The sequence below is a fragment of the Panthera uncia genome, assembly GCF_023721935.1.
Source record: "Panthera uncia isolate 11264 chromosome E2 unlocalized genomic scaffold, Puncia_PCG_1.0 HiC_scaffold_19, whole genome shotgun sequence".
In the NCBI taxonomy this organism is placed as follows: Eukaryota; Metazoa; Chordata; class Mammalia; order Carnivora; family Felidae; genus Panthera; species Panthera uncia.
This window is the reverse complement of record NW_026057588.1, coordinates 7,483,643-7,498,827: the sequence shown is the minus strand read 5'-3', so window position 1 is coordinate 7,498,827 and position 15,185 is coordinate 7,483,643. Positions and strand designations below refer to the sequence as shown.

The following is a 15,185-nucleotide window of genomic DNA, read 5'->3' as shown; positions in this document are numbered from 1 at the left end:
ATTATTTTATTTTATGTTATTTTATGTTATTTTTTAATTAAGTGATCCAGGCTGGCATCAGCTCTTGACATCCAATCTGACCCACTCTGCTTTACAGGCTACTGCTGAGCACCTAGAGGAACTTTCTAGACGTTCTGGTTGACACTGGAGGTCATAAATTTGCAGTTCATGTGTTTGAAAAATATTGATTGGTTGCCTGCTAGAGGCCAGGGCTGTGGCCGTGAAAAGATGGCTGTGGTCTGCCCTTCCGTGGTTGGCAGGAAGTGACCAGGTTGCTTGCTTTGAAGGTTCTCTCATATCTGTCAGGGGAAGCTCTGATAAGCTGACCTTGAAGGACCCTCATGAGAAATAACCCCCCGCCACCACCCGGAGTCTAATGTGGATCGAGCTGTTCCCCCTGGTGGCTGTCCTCCAAGAGTGACTCAGGGGTCCCGTTGCTTTCATTCAATAGCCAACCCCTCCATTTTGAGGTCCTTGGTCTCCAACAGTGGGGGTAGAGCATGGGCATGGAGAGGACTGGGCGCACAGGCTTTTACCTGCCTGTGACCAGAGGTGGTGCTCGCGACATCGTGGTGCTCACGTTGATGTTTCCACTGGTGAGGATGAAATCACCCCCATCTACTACGGGGGAAGCTGGGACACGTGGTTTTCTGGTGTGCCCTGAAAGGGAGAATGGGGTGTCAAACACATCACCCCACTTCTGTAGAGGTGTAGAGGGGGAGGGCGTTCTGGGGGTGCATGAGCATTTGGATGTAGAGAACTCTGTCGGGCTTTTGGGACATCTCTGTGAATAAGTGACACGTGATGGGATGCTTGTCCTTACAAAGCTCCCAAGCTGATGTGGGCCCACAGATAATTAGAAATCATGATGAGAAAGCTTAAGGAAGCTTATAAAGAGCCTGAGACGCATGTATCCGGCAGACCGTGTTTTTTTTTTTTTTTTTAACGTAATTTTGTAATAACAAAACAAAACAAACTTCAAGACAGAGATCACTTTGCTCACCTTTTGTTGTATAAGGCATTGTTGTTTGTCCATATTGCCTTTGTGTCCTTGTCTGTCACCTACACATCCAACCCGAAGGTACTCCCAATCTGCCGTTTTAGTAAACTCAATCATGTTGGTTAAACGGGATTATTTATTTATTTATTTATTTTATTTTTATTTTTATTTTTGGGACAGAGAGAGACAGAGCATGAACGGGGGAGGGGCAGAGAGAGAGGGAGACACAGAATCGGAAACAGGCTCCAGGCTCCCAGCCATCAGCCCAGAGCCTGACGCGGGGCTCGAACTCACGGACCGCGAGATCGTGACCTGGCTGAAGTCGGACTCTTAACCGACTGCGCCACCCAGGCGCCCCTAAACGGGATTATTTAAAAAGGACATTCATATGTCAGGATAGGCTGGGTTTGGCTGCATGAACAACTTCCGAATTGCAGCGACTTGAAATAACAGAGGTGGGTTTTCTCACTCCTGCTACACAGAGGGTCAGCTTGGTGATCCTGATACATCTGGAACATTGCCAGCAGCACAGGAAAGGCTTAGAGAGCTTTCGTCGTGCGCTGGTAATTAAATGCTCGACTGAAGGCACATGTCATTTTCCTCGTATCTCATTGGCCAGAACTAATCACATGACCCCACTCGACATAACGGGGTCAGCAGGTGCAATCATCTTTTTAGGTTTGCTTGAGAGAGAGAGAGACAGCGCGCGCACGCGCCAGTGTGGGAAGGGCAGGGAGAGAGGGGGACAGAGGATCCGAAGCAGGCTCCGCGCTGACAGCAGGCAGCCCGATGGGGGGCTCGAACTCGCAAAACCGCGAGATCATGACCTGAGCCAGAGATCGACACTTACCCGACTGAACCACCCAGGAGCCCCAACAAGTGCGATCCTTTTCATTGGGGGGCAAATGGAGTTAGAAATAGATGGCAAATGGCACTTACGCCCATCTAAGCACTTTGAATGTTTTAATTAAGAACATTTAAACAGACATTCAGGGGCGCCTGCGTGGTTTAGTGGTTGAGCTAAGGCTGACTGTTGGTTTTGGCTAAGGTCGTGATCTCACGGTTTATGAGTTCGAGACCCAAGTGGGGCTCGAGCTGCGGGGGGTGTGGGGGGCGGGGGGGTATGGAGCCTGCTTAGGATCTCCCTCTCTCTCTGCCCCTCCCCCACCCACTCACACTGTCTCCCAAAATAATAAATAATCATCTTTTCTGTTTTCTGTTAGGACCAAGATCTTTTCTTTAAGTATTAGTTTCCCATCTGTCAAAAACATCATATTCTTTTATAAGCTACATCTGCAAAGCCCAAGTTATTTGTCATTTCCAGCACTTTATTTTTGGGTTTTTTTTTTTCTTTTTTTTAAGCAACTCATTTTTATTTCTTCTAATGCAGGCAACCTGGTTTCCATATAAACAACTCTCTTGCCTTAACATTTCATTGGTTTGATAGGATTAAGTTATTAATTTAAGAGCAACCGGCATAAACAGGTTCGGTAACAGTGTTCAGGAAGTGTTGACAGATGGGAGCAGAATTGCTTAGTCATATTAGCCCGCTAGCCTGGGCAGCAGATTTCACAGATGAAGTGGGCAGTTGCCTTTTAAACTGGCACACCGGGTAAGCAAGGTGGTTTCGGAGAGCTGTACTGTCGTATAACTCACAATTTCTGCCTCCGTTTTCTTGTCACGCTCGGGGATGTTTCCATTTTGCTCCCGCCGGAGTGTATCCTGGCACAATTTTCTCTCCACTTATACAATCCTGGGAATTCACACCCACGCATGCGCCCTGGTGGGCGCTGAAGGATGCTGGAGAGCAGGAGGGACGTCAGAGGAATCCGTGTGGATAGAGCAGCCAGCATCGAGCATGCAGGGCACTGGAGGAAGTTTGCGTTTAATTCTAAGGGAAGCCGCTGGGGTGTTTGGGTTAGCGAAGCGAGAGACACCGAGGAGGGGGTTTCCAGACAAGGGTTTGTGAAGGCTTGGACCAACAAGAACGGTGAGAAATTAGGATTGAGGGGGATTAAGGAGGCTTCTGTCCCTGTGGTTCTGTCTCCCTGCTGCCAGAAGCAGGTTGTCCAGACACGGATGCTTGTTGGGGCTCTGGAGGTAACTGTTGCTGTCTAACTTGTGGTCTCGGTCCGGAGAGCACCGGTTCTCCATCTGGTCACAATCCAAGGCCGATTTGGAACTCAGGGCCAGGTTGGAGCCGGCCCTGGGAACCCCTTGGGCGGGCAGCTGAGTGGGCGGGGCAAACAGGGTGGGAAATACACCCAGCCTTTCTCCTCTTTCACGGGCCACTCCTGTCCCATCTGCTGCTTGCCTCTCAGGACTCTGACCTCTAAAGGTCGGGAGCGTCCCGGTCTCTGTCTATACACATGCCCTTGGTGATCTCAGTGTCTCATTGACTCAGACACTGAAGATTCTCAAAGTTGTATCTCCAGACTCCCCTATCTACATCACTTAGTCAACGTCTCAAAGTTAACACGCATCACAAACCACCTGGCCCATAGTCTGCTCCCTTTCGCTAAGTGGCATCTCGGTACAGGCCAAAAACCATGGCATCGTCCTTCACGCCTCTTTCACTCACTCTCTGCCCAAACCCTTTGGGCTCTGGCTTGAAACAAGTTGTGGAAGCGACCACCTCCACTGTGGCCATGCTGCCTGCCATCCATCCCATCTATGCCTCTTGTCCGGATTATCGGCACCGTCTTCTCTGCCCTTCTGCTTCCACTCCTCTCCTACCGGTTTATTTTCTTCCTCTCTTTTTAATGTTTATTTTTTGAGAGACAGCAGGGGAGGGGCAGAGAGAAAGGGAGACAGAGGATCTGAAGCAGGCTCTGCACTGACAGAACTCAAACTCATGAACCGTGAGATCATGACCTGAGCTGAAATCGAATGCTTAACGCACTGAGCCATCCAGGCACCCCTACCGTTTTATTTTCAACACAGCAGCCAGAGGAATCCTTCCAAAAAGATGTAAGTATTTCAAAAATTATTTCTCAGTAGGCAACATCTGCATAATGTAAGAATTCCAGATAGTCTAAGAGAGGCAGCTGAATCTCCTTTCCGTCGCTGTGGCCCCATTCCCTCTGCGTGCTGCCTTCTCTCCTCAGAGGCCACTGTGGGTCCCGTTCCGGTAGACTTGTAGAAATGTCATTTCCGAGTATTGCAGGAGTGATTTGTCTAAAAATAAGGGAGTCTGTGTCACTCCCTTGTTGAAAACCTTCTGGTGGATCCCCAGCAGAGTGAGATTAAAATTCAAGTTCCATAGCAAGGCTGCAGGTCCCTGCTTGGGGATCCCGGCACCTCCCCATTTCCACAGCCCTCCACCCTCAGTCGGCTCCAACTGTGCCGGCTTCCCTTACTTTCCTTCTGCCCTCAGGACTTGTGCCTTGCTGTTCCCTCGTTTTAGGGCTCTTCCGGCCCATATAGAATTGCAGGCTACCTAAAGGTCGGTCCCCTGACTTCTCGTGGTCACCATGCTGTCGTCCTGTGCATTTGCTCTATTTGTCACACTTATCACAAACTGCGATTATTTTGTTTGCTCCAGTGGACTGCGGGCTCTGTGAGGGACCCTGTCTGTTTTGGTCATCACAGTATACGCACTGCTCGCGCAGACTGGAAATAGTAGTACTAATAACGATTTTTCTTTAAAAAAAAATTTTTTTTTAATGTATTTATTTTTGAGACAGAGACAGAGCATGATCAGGGGAGGGCCAGAGAGAGAGGGGGAGACACAGAATCCAAAGCAGGCTCCAGGCTCCGAGCTGTCAGCACAGAGCCCGACGCGGGGCTCGAACTCATGGACTGTGGGATCACGACCTGCGCTTAAGTCGGGCGCTTAACCGACTGAGCCACCCAGGCGTCCCAATAACGATTTTTCTTTAAGTTTTTATTTTATTCACTGGTGTTCATCACAATTTTTTTTTTAAAAAAGATTTAACATTTAAGTGGTTACTAGGCTGAGTAGTGATCTTATATTAGCTCATTTAATCCTCATAGCCACTTGACGGTTACCTATTACTAACATTTAAGAAACAGACAAATTTAAGCAGAAAATGTTACACAACTCCTAGTAAGTGAATACGCAGTCCTGTAATAGCTGAGTGTAGAGTGAATCAATGAACGGCCCGGGTGGCAAGAAGCCCGAGAAGGTACCTGGGGCGGTAGGCAGAGTCTTAGGGCACCGGGACCAATGGGCACGCAGCGGGGACTGGCGGGCGTCTCTGGGGTCGCTGGCCCCGCCCAGGCCGCGCGGGGGACGCTGGGATTTGTGGTCTCCGGCCCACCTAGCCACGTCACTGCCTTCAAACATTAAGTCCCCTCCTGGTGCAAGGTACGATCCGTATCCCCAAACTTCTAGGTAGGCTCCTTCGCCACAAGGCCCACTATTCCCTTATTCCTGTTCTTCCTAAGGTCTCTTGGTGTAGTCTCCCGGCTCCGCGACTAAGGGTAGGGTCTCTTGGTATCCTGTCTCCCAGCCCGAAGCCGACTTAGTATCGTCGTCTTCGTTTATCACCCCCCGTCCACCCTTCGGTATGGCCTCTCCCGCCACACCCCCCTGAAGTTGTTGCTCGCACGTCTTCCCAGTTCCTCCCCCTCAAGCGCGAGAGGCCCAGAGCATCTTCCAATGGCCGCGTTCCCCGCCCCACACACCCTCTCCGCTTCCTGAGGCTCCCCCAGCCCCATTTTGGTACAGCCCGGCCACGCCCCCTCGCGGACGCTGTTGGTACGCGCCGCGCTCCCCCGCTCGCCGCAGTGGTTTGGCCGCGGCGACCCCTCTCCGGCGGCGCGTCCCCCGCGCTTGGTTCAGCCCAGCCCGTCTCCCCCGAAGCCGCGCGCCCGCGCCCCTCAGTCGGTGGAGCCCCCAGCCCGCTCGGCTCGCGCCCGCCATGGTCCGTCCGCGCCGCGCTCCGCACCGCTCCGGCGCCGGGGGCCCCCTCGGGGGTCGCGGCCGCCCCCCACGGCCCCTCACGGTGCGCGCCGCCCGCTCGCGCTCCTGGCCGGCCAGCCCCCGGGGCCCGCAGCCACCGCGGATCCGGGCCCGCTCGGCCCCTCCCATGGTGAGCCCCCCGCCTTTTTTCCAGAGCCTTCCACGGCCCCGCCCCCGCCAGCCCCTCCCCCGGGCTCGGGTCTTTGTCCGCGGCCCCCTCTTCTGTGGGGTCTCAGGATGACCCGAAGGGTGGTCCCGGCTGGGGCCGGGTTCCCCCGTGGAAACCCCCCCCCCCGGGTGGTACGCGCCGTGCTCTCCCCTTTGTTGCGCGTTGAGGCTGGGGTGGCGGGGGTGGGGTACGGGGGCGGGGAGGGCTCAAATTACTGCTGACTCCGCGTCCCGATTTAAACGCGGGGTGGGGGGCGGGCGGGCCGACGGCAGGCGTGCATGCTTGTTTTTCCAATTGGAAAGTTGGTCTCTCTCCGCGCAGGAAATCTGGAAATGGGGGAGGGGGCCGCGGGGCCGCGGCGAGGGGGGCCCGCGTGTTGCACTCGCGCGCCCAGGTGTTGCACCTGGGGGTGTTCCTTCCCGGGCCCGCGCGCGTCTCCACGGCGCCCGTGGCGTGTGCGCCCAGGATTTGCACGGTCGCCCAGATGTGGGATGCCCTTACAGAGTGCAACAAGCCCAAACGTAAACATCTGGCTTTGTCGGGACGTTAACTGCACACGCTTCCCCAGACCTAAAATAAGCGCATACTTTTCAAAAATCTTCAGGCGCACCTGGAATGTTAGTAAACCTGCACGTCGTGGCGTTTCACGCTTGCCCAGATGTGCCTTTTACCCTAGGCTGGCTCTCGAGTTCGCTTCTTTCATACCCTGCGCCGACGTTGTGCGTGGCATGGAGCTGTGGCAGCTCCACACAGGCCTTAAAACAGGTTTTTTCGGATCTTAAACCTAGACAGGAAGACTCTGAACGTCTCCCAAAACTTAAACCTACCCCTCAGCTCCACTGTCTTACGGGGATGCGTTCAGCATCTGCATCTAGTTCAAAAGCGCTTCCCGGTCCTGAAACTGTGTACCCTAAGGCTTTCATTCTCCTACCAAGTACAAAATAGGCTTCCCTGTGCAGGAAACAGTTCACACGTCAAACGCACACATTTGCTCCGATATGAGATTTCCTTTAGGACCGCACTTAACTCTCGTCCTTAATTGTGGTCGTGCACTTGGACGTACCTACCCTGTTGTTGCAGGTAGACCTGAGTTTTTAGCTAGGAATCCTCGGTCTTTACATTCTAGACCAGAACGTGTTTTAAGCCTAACGTGGTCAGCTGGCCCTCACAGACAAAGCAGACTTCAAACACGTGCTCTCCCAGTTTACACTGACCGGATCCTAAAGTGCATTCATCTGGCCCTCCGAAGGCTCTTCAGCTGTGGGCTTTAAGCACATATTCTCCGATGTTCTCTGCCCCACCTGTGGCACCTCCAAACCCGGGACTTCAACCCCCCGTCCTGCATCTCAGACCCAGCCCGTGCCTGAACACGCACCAACATGTTCTTACGCCAAGATTCTCTTTGGTTTTCTTCCTGATCCGCTACCATTGCCCATATTCCAGAATCACCTGTCCAGGTGGAGGACGTGCTTGCTCAGGTTTTTTTGTTTGCTTTTTTAAGCTCCTGGAAAATTCGAGTTTTCCTGTCTTTCTGGGACAGAAAACATCTGTGTGCTTTATAGGAAATGCAGAAAGTGCCCTCTAATATAAGATGAAAAAGAACAACGCCCGTTAGTAATTTTTTCTGCTGCCCGGAGGCATTTACTGGTGAGATTTGTAGGGGGTACTTGCTGCCAGCCTGTTCCAAAGCCTTTCCCTTGTTTGCTTTGAGATGTCTTTGGTTTAGGAAAAAAAAAAAAGGATAGCTGGGAGAGTGCCCTGTGAAGAGTAGAACGTGTAGCTTTCCTTGGCTTTGTTGCTGGAACGTTCTCTGGGTGTTCTGCAACCACTCTCAAGATGTCGTGTCTGAAACCCCTCTTGATGTTGTTACGCTCCCTCTTCCAAAAGTTTCTCTGCCTCCCTGGATGGTTCTGTTCTCTGTGCTTTGGTTTCCCTTCTCCACCCCCCGCCCCCCCCCCCCCCCCGGGTCTGCAAGGGAGGGAAGGAGGGCCTGTGACCACCTCGGAAAGGTTGGCAGGATCTAGAGGAGAGAGTCCAGACTTTCTCTTGAGGGCCATGGGGGGCTTTGGAAGAGTTTTCAGCGTGGGTGGGTTGGGGCAAACCCATGTGCCAGGCAGCCAGCTGCAGTGTAGACTGGTGTGTGCATTGTGGGGGCTTCATGGAGGCCTGGACCCTCGGACCGCTGGCTTCTGAGTTGGGTCAGGACAGAGGGACCAAGAACTGATCGGGCCAGGAGGGTGAGTGAGTGGCATCTCCTGAAGGGGGAGGGATGGTATTCCGGGCCAAGGGCACAGCTGGAGCAGGGAGCAGACCAGTGTTGAAGTGACAAGTGGCCGGGGAGGAGGGGCTCCTAGTGGCAGGGAAAGGATATGTAGGTCAGCCACTTGGGGTCTTTGACTCCTGGGACGAGTGGTTTGGACGTGGCCCCGGGAGTTTCTGAGCAGGGGGTTTAGGTCTGAACCCTGGGTTGCGTGTGGTGGACAGGCTGCCCCTGCGGGTCCTTCAGCCTCGGCTTCCCCCCTCCCCTCTGCCGCAGCAAGGCGCTCGGGTCTTTGGGGCCCTGGGTCCCATCGGGCCCTCCTCGCCTGGGCTCGCCCTCGGGGGCCTGGCTGTGGGCGAGCACCGGCTCAGCAACAAGCTGCTGGCCTGGAGCGGCGTCCTCGAGTGGCAGGAGGTGAGCCGCAGGGACCCCTCGTGAGCCCGGGGGTGGGGGCGGGGGACTGGCCCTGTGTGTGGGGTGGGCCCGCGCACCCGGGTTGTGCCCGGTGACCCCCCCCACCCCGCCCCCAGAAGCGCAGACCCTACTCGGACTCCACGGCGAAGCTGAAGCGGGCCCTGCCCTGCCAGGCCTACGTGAACCAGGGCGAGAACCTGTGAGTGGCGGGCAGGGGGCGGGGGTAGGTGGGTGGCCGGGGCTCCCCTGACTCGCCATCCTCCCCCCCTTCCCCCACCGCAGGGAGACCGACCAGTGGCCGCAGAAGCTCATCATGCAGCTCATCCCGCAGCAGCTGCTGGTAAGACCCACCTCTGGCCTCCCCAGGCCCGTTTTCCCAGGGACCCCGCCCCTGGCAGTGACCCCGCCCCTGGCAGTGACCCAGCTGTCCCCTGGCCGCCCACAGACCACCCTGGGCCCCCTGTTCCGCAACTCCCAGCTGGCGCAGTTCCACTTCACCAACAGAGACTGCGACTCCCTCAAGGGGCTGTGCCGCGTCATGGGCAACGGCTTCGTGAGTAGAGCGGGACCCTCGGGCGGGGGGCCGGGGGCCCAAGGTCTCCCTCCGAAGGAGTCTTGGTCCGTGTCTGAACACGCGGGTGTCAGGGAAGGCAGAGCACAGAGGACGTGGGCGGTGGCGCCGGGGATGCGAGTGAGTGGAGGGCCCCAGCTGGCCCTCCTGGGACCCGGGAGCCTGTTGGGGACACGGCACGCGGCAGGGACCCAACTGAAGGTGGCCGTGGGGGTGCAGGGAGGGTGAGCCGGGCCGGGGGGATACTCCGTGCTGGGGCCGCTCCCTCATCCGGCAAACGGGGCTGGTGGTGGGACCCCTCGGGGGGGTTAGCGGGAGTGAACTTGTGTGGTGTTTGAGGAGGCGGCCTGCACGTGTGGTCGACACCTGGTCAGCGTGGGCTGGTGAGTGACCGTGACACGGGGCCGTCAGGGAGTGAGTCTGGCGTGGTCTCTGCAGCCCCTCCGGTCTGGGCCCCAGCGTCTCATCCGGGCCCTGATCTCAGCGGTGAACACCCCCACCCCACAGGGGTCTGGTTGTGGAAGGGGACAGGTGCTCGCGGGGGGTGGGTGGCGAGAGAGGAGAGCGGGTCGTCTGCTCGGGACACCACAGGACTCGGCTCTGGGGTCCCCTTTGGGACCAAGCGCCTCCTTCCGCCTACTGTGTGGGCGGGCCATGACCCCCAGTGTCCAGGTAGATCCCCGTTCCCTTGGGGCCCGGACAGACCGGGGGTCGTGATTGGCGCGGTCTCTTGCCTGATGGGCCGGCCCTGATCTCAGCGCCATTTGCTGAGGGCCTGCCGTCTGCCTGGCCGATGGGCCCGAGGGCCACAGGGGAGAAGTGCGCCAGCACGCTCCCTGTGCTACCTGGCCGGTCACACTCCTGGTCCTACTGGTAGCTCTGGGAGGACGGGCCGCGCCTCGGTCCGGGAAGGCAGGGGACAGGTTTCCTGAGCAGGTGGCCCCTGGGTGACAGGACAAGTCAGGGGTATTCCCCGAGGTAGCCGCCTCTTTGTCCCGACAGCCCAGGTAGAGAGGCCTGTGACACTCCTTTCCGACGTCATGCCAGGGAGGCATTGGCGTCTCGCGTAAAGATGTTTATGTGGCGGCGACCATGGGACTGTCATTAAGCCGTCTTACAGATGGGAAAACTGAGGTCCGGAACATGAAGTGATTCGCACTGGGTCACGCACTTAGGAGGGAGTAGAGCTGGGGCTGCGCCCAGTGCCTCCCTGGAGGCGGCTCGGCCGAGGCAGGCCCTACTCTGGGGACAAAGCGGCATCGAGAGGGGGCGACGCGGCGGAGGGGGGGGAGGTGCCACCCTCTCAGGATCCTCCTGCCTCAGCGGTGGGTCCCAGGCCCTCACCACAGATTGACCAGCTGAGGGAGACCCCCAAGTGCACATTCACATGCTCTTGCCTTGTGCTGTGGCCTCTCACTCGTCACGGAAGGCCACGGGGTGACTTTGAGGACTTCTGTCCAGTGACCTGTCCCCGAGACAGGACAGTCTCTGGTTAGCTTGGAGGGGTCTCTGACTTCCTGCCCGCCCCCCCCCCCCCCCGGCGGGGTGCATGCTGTTTCCTCACATCTCCCCCTGCGAGGTACGTGTGCTCATGCTCCTGTACTCGTCCAAGAAGAAGATCTTCATGGGCCTCATCCCCTACGACCAGAGCGGCTTTGTCAACGCCATCCGGCAGGTCATTACCACGCGCAAACAGGTGTGCTGGTGGAGCCCAGGCCAGCCCTTGGGGGTGGCTTGGGGGTCGGGGGGGGGGTTGTGGAGGGCGGTTCTTCACAGGAGGGCCTCCTACACACAGCAGGGCCTGGAGGTGGGCGGCAGGCTTATGGGGAGGGCTGCTATGCGGCTGGAAGGCTCTAGAGGGTGATTGTCCTCGTTCACCCCTTGCCAGTTATTTTATGAGTAGTGTTCCTGTTTGTGCAACAAATTATAGGGCTGTCTGGGTCTTAGGGGCAGACCCTGTGAGCTTTATACCCCAGGTTGAGCATCTGAGACTTGTTCTGGGGCACTGGGGAGCCATGGGAGGTCTGTGAGCAGCTGAGGGGCAGGGCCAGCTCTGGGGCTGTGGCCAGACTGTCTGGAGACGGGGGCCAGGGTCTTCAGGACAGCTCTGAGGTTCCCCAGAAGCATCCCTGGGGCACTCCCAGGCATCGGCCCCACTCGTCTGTTCCCACAGGCGGTGGGTCCCGGCGGGGTCGCGGGCCCAGTTCAGATCGTCAACAACAAGTTCCTGGCGTGGAGCGGGGTCATGGAGTGGCAAGAGGTGAGTCCTGGGGGGACCGGGGCGACCTGAAGACCAGCGTGTCTTCGCTGACTGGGGTGCCTCCCCCCTCCTGATGTCTCCCCTCTTCCTCTCCCCCTCCCCAAAAGCCCAGGCCTGAGCCCAACAGTCGGTCCAAGAGGTGGCTGCCGTCGCACGTCTACGTGAACCAAGGGGAGATCCTGTGAGTGCCGGGCTGGGGGCGGAGGCAGCGTCTTGCCAAGACCCAGCTTCCTGACCCCCGTCCCCTTGCCCCGCAGGAGGACCGAGCAGTGGCCAAGGAAGCTGTACATGCAGCTCATCCCGCAGCAGCTGCTGGTGAGTGTGATGGGAGGCACTCGGCCTGTGTGACAGACAGCAGACCATGGGGTGGCCGGGGCACTTCCCCGAGAAGGGGGCGCTGGAGTTGCCGGCTGGAGATCATCCTAGACGGAGGGACGGCACGCGCCAGGGCCCTGTGGCCAGCTTGTCCGGCAAGTGAAGATAGGCGGGTGTGGACCCGGAGGAGGTCAGAAGCAGGGGCGAGGCCTGCAGAGCCGGCACGGGGGATGGGGGCGAGGCCGGGCGGCGTGGCTGCGGACCGTTCTGGGCGCCCTGTCTCACGGCGCCGTCCGGCCTGCCCGCAGACCACACTGGTGCCGCTGTTCCGGAACTCGCGCCTGGTACAGTTTCACTTCACCAAGGACCTGGAGACGCTCAAGAGCCTGTGCCGGATCATGGACAACGGCTTCGTGAGTGCAGCGTGTGCGGGCCGGGCGAGTGGGTGGGGCGCGACCGGCCCGAAAGGCCCCCCGGGCCGACGGGGCCGGGTCCGCTCTGTGTTTGAAAACTAGAAGGCGGATGACGGCCGGTGGCTGTTTCCCCAAAGCCAGCTGGGGAGAGAGTGGTGACAGCCGGTCGGCTCCCGGTCCACGGGACTCCCCGGGTCTGTGCTGTCCCGGACATGTTTTATAGATGGGGAAACTGAGGCTCAGAATGGGACTCGCACCCGGTGTGGTACCGGCCTCCAGGGTCGACTCAGAGTCTCGAGGGGCTGGAACCACTGAATGCTGACCCGGTGCTCCCAGGTCCCTCCTCCACGGGGACCGGGTTTTCTCATGGACAATCCGGGGCTCCGGAAGAGCCCTGCCAGGCAGCGAGGTCTGTCTGCTCCCGGCCCGAGCTCTCAAGGTGCCGGCTTATCCTCCAGCGGGTCTTGACCTCCGTTTGTCTGCGAGGGGAGGTGGGTTGTCTCGGTGCTTGTGAAAGCGCAGCCGTCGCCACGTTTTGTGGACGTTTGCGGTCACAGGCCGGCATGCGTCCCCAACTATCTGATTCCGTCACAGCAGCGCAAGCGCGTTTGGAGGGAGGGCTGTGTATTTCTTGTGTCACAAAAGTTTGAGAGCACAGCGCTCCCGCGGGGGACCCTGTAAAGGCCGCGCATGCACCTGGCCGGCCCTGCCCAGCGTCCCGCGCTCCCTCGGCGGGGCCGGGGCTCAGGTAGGAGCTCTGGAGGGGCTCCCCCCTGGACACCTGCCGCCGCCGTCTCCCCGGGGTGGCGCACAGGAAGGCACGGCCCCTTGTGGTTTGGGGGGCCTGGGGAGTCCTTGAACTCAGCCTCAGTTTGCCCACCTATAAGCCGGGGGTGGTGACCGGAGAGCAGGGTCCAGGGAGGCAGAGCGGGACCGCTTCTCCCGAGGTGGCTGTCCGTTCGGCCGCGTCCCTGGTTTGAGGGAACAGTGTTGTTGACAGTTCACTGGGGGTTCGTGGTTGGCACTTGAGCTGCTCCGGGGCCTGCGTGTGGGGGACTTAGTGCTGGGCTTCCTGGGGCCCGAGGGGGCCTCTGCGAGTCCCGGCCACGGCCACCTGGCGCCTCGGGGGCAGTCCGCGTACTCACCAGCCCACCATCGCCCTGCCTGTCGTGGGCGCCGTGGTCTCCTTGGAGCACGTCGGAGCCAAGTCCCGGTGCCTCGGTGCAGAGCCCGTCGGCCCCCAGGCCGTTGCGGGCTTGTGTGTCCTTGTCCCCAAGCGGTAGCGACACCAGGGCCGGGGGGACGGCGGTCAGGACGCAGCGTGCCGCGGCTCCGAGGGGCGCCGGCCCGCGCGCTCGTGCTCCAGTGGCCGTGGGGAGGCGCATCGGCACCGGGGCCAGACGGTGACCCCCGCCCCCGCCCGCCAGGCCGGCTGCGTGCACTTCTCCTACAAGGCGTCGTGCGAGGTGCGCGTGCTCATGCTCCTCTACTCCTCGGAGAAGAAGATCTTCATCGGCCTCATCCCCCACGACCAGAGCAACTTCGTCAACGGCATCCGGCGCGTCATCGCCAACCAGCAGCAGGTCCTGCAGCGGAACCTGGAGCAGGAGCAGCAGCAGCGGGGGGTGAGGCCGGGACCCCCTCCCTCACCCCTCCCCCCACTTCCCAAGTCCCTGCCACTGACGCAGCCCCCCTGCCTTCCTCCCCCGCAGATGGGGGGGTAGCGGCCACCCCCAGGCCGGGCCCCTCCAGGAGTCACAGACGAGGCCCCCGCCAAAACCGGTGAGTGGCACCCGGCCCGAGTGCACGAGGGACCCTCTGCGGTGTCTGGGGCTTGGGGAGCAGTCATGTGACTCTGGTCTTGAGACCGGAGCCGAGAGTGCCTCTCGGGGAAGCTTCCAGTAGCCCCAGGCCTCCTGGGAAACTGCAACCCTCTCTCCCAGGAGGTGATGGAGCCCCGGGCGGGCGGGGAGAGGGCTCGCCCCTTTGAGCCAGGGCCCCTCCCTGAGGAGCTGGGAGGCCCCGTCCAGCCCCTCCCCTTCTGCTCCTGCCCCCAGGTCAGATGCTTCTGAGCAGGGGCCCCTGGGATGGCAGCCGCCCAGCGAGATGGGCTGGAGGACCGCGTCGTGAGCTGTCTCCAAGGATGGTCTCCACCCCTGTACGTTTCCCCAATAAAGTCTTTTAAAAGCCCGTTGGCCACCGCGCTCCGTGTCCAGAAGCCTTGGCCGGGGGTCCTCAGACTGGGTGGCATTGGCTCCCAGAGAGCTGATGGCCCAGCCCACCCCCTGCTGTGGGGGGGGGGAATGTGCATCCTTGTGAGGGGGGGGGGGGGCCTCTGAGAGCGCAGTTACCTGAGTGGGGATGGATGGTCTGCACGTGGAGCCACTTAGGCCTTCAGTGGCAGGTCAGTCCCCAGACTGCAGGCCCCGCCGTGCCTGGTGGTCTTGTCTTCGAGGCCAGTCGCATGCCTGGGTTCTGCTCCCCGCTGCCACTGGGGTTCTCTCTCCATCCCTTTGGGTTCGACAGGTCGCGCTTGGCCAGCAGCAAACACAAGCTGGGGCCCGGGACCTACCCCCTGTGACTGGTGTTCCCACCCCCTTTACTGCTGCAGGCCCTGCCCCAAGGTCAACTTCACGCAGTTTCTCACTCACCAAATCGAGCTCATATACTCAGGGTCACAACACATATGCTCCTGCACTGGTTCTGCAGCCCGGCAGCCACGTGCAAGGAAGACCCCACCCCGCCCCCCCGGGGGGCCGTGTCCCTTGCGGGGAGCTCCCCAGCCTCGGTCTGGAGCGCCCACGGCCATGGTGCTGAGAGGCCTCAGTTACTCTGGCAGGAGAGGCATCTGGCCAG

At 59.3% G+C, this 15,185-nt stretch overlaps 1 protein-coding gene across 1 annotated transcript; it reads left to right on the top strand.

Moving 5' to 3' along the window:
- Window positions 1-5,849: 5,849 nt before the first annotated feature.
- PTOV1 (PTOV1 extended AT-hook containing adaptor protein) lies at window positions 5,850-14,519 on the top strand. Its single transcript, XM_049620790.1, has 13 exons — window positions 5,850-6,057; window positions 8,633-8,770; window positions 8,887-8,969; window positions 9,053-9,110; window positions 9,216-9,324; window positions 10,883-11,037; window positions 11,515-11,601; window positions 11,709-11,782; window positions 11,859-11,916; window positions 12,225-12,329; window positions 13,757-13,954; window positions 14,042-14,111; window positions 14,387-14,519. The coding sequence occupies exons 1-12, from the start codon at window positions 5,887-5,889 to the stop codon at window positions 14,051-14,053; spliced, it is 1,248 nt and encodes a 415-aa protein (XP_049476747.1). The 5' UTR covers window positions 5,850-5,886; the 3' UTR covers window positions 14,054-14,111; window positions 14,387-14,519.
- The last annotated feature ends 666 nt before the right edge of the window (window positions 14,520-15,185 follow it).

Excerpts from the sequence above, each read along its gene's own strand:
- PTOV1 (XM_049620790.1), top strand. The coding sequence starts at position 5,887 with ATGGTCCGTCCGCGCCGCGCTCCGCACCGCTCCGGCGCCGGGGGCCCC. Across the intron at positions 8,771-8,886 it reads GCGTCCTCGAGTGGCAGGAG|AAGCGCAGACCCTACTCGGA; the intron begins GTGAGCCGCAGG and ends CCCCGCCCCCAG. Across the intron at positions 12,330-13,756 it reads GGATCATGGACAACGGCTTC|GCCGGCTGCGTGCACTTCTC; the intron begins GTGAGTGCAGCG and ends CCCGCCCGCCAG.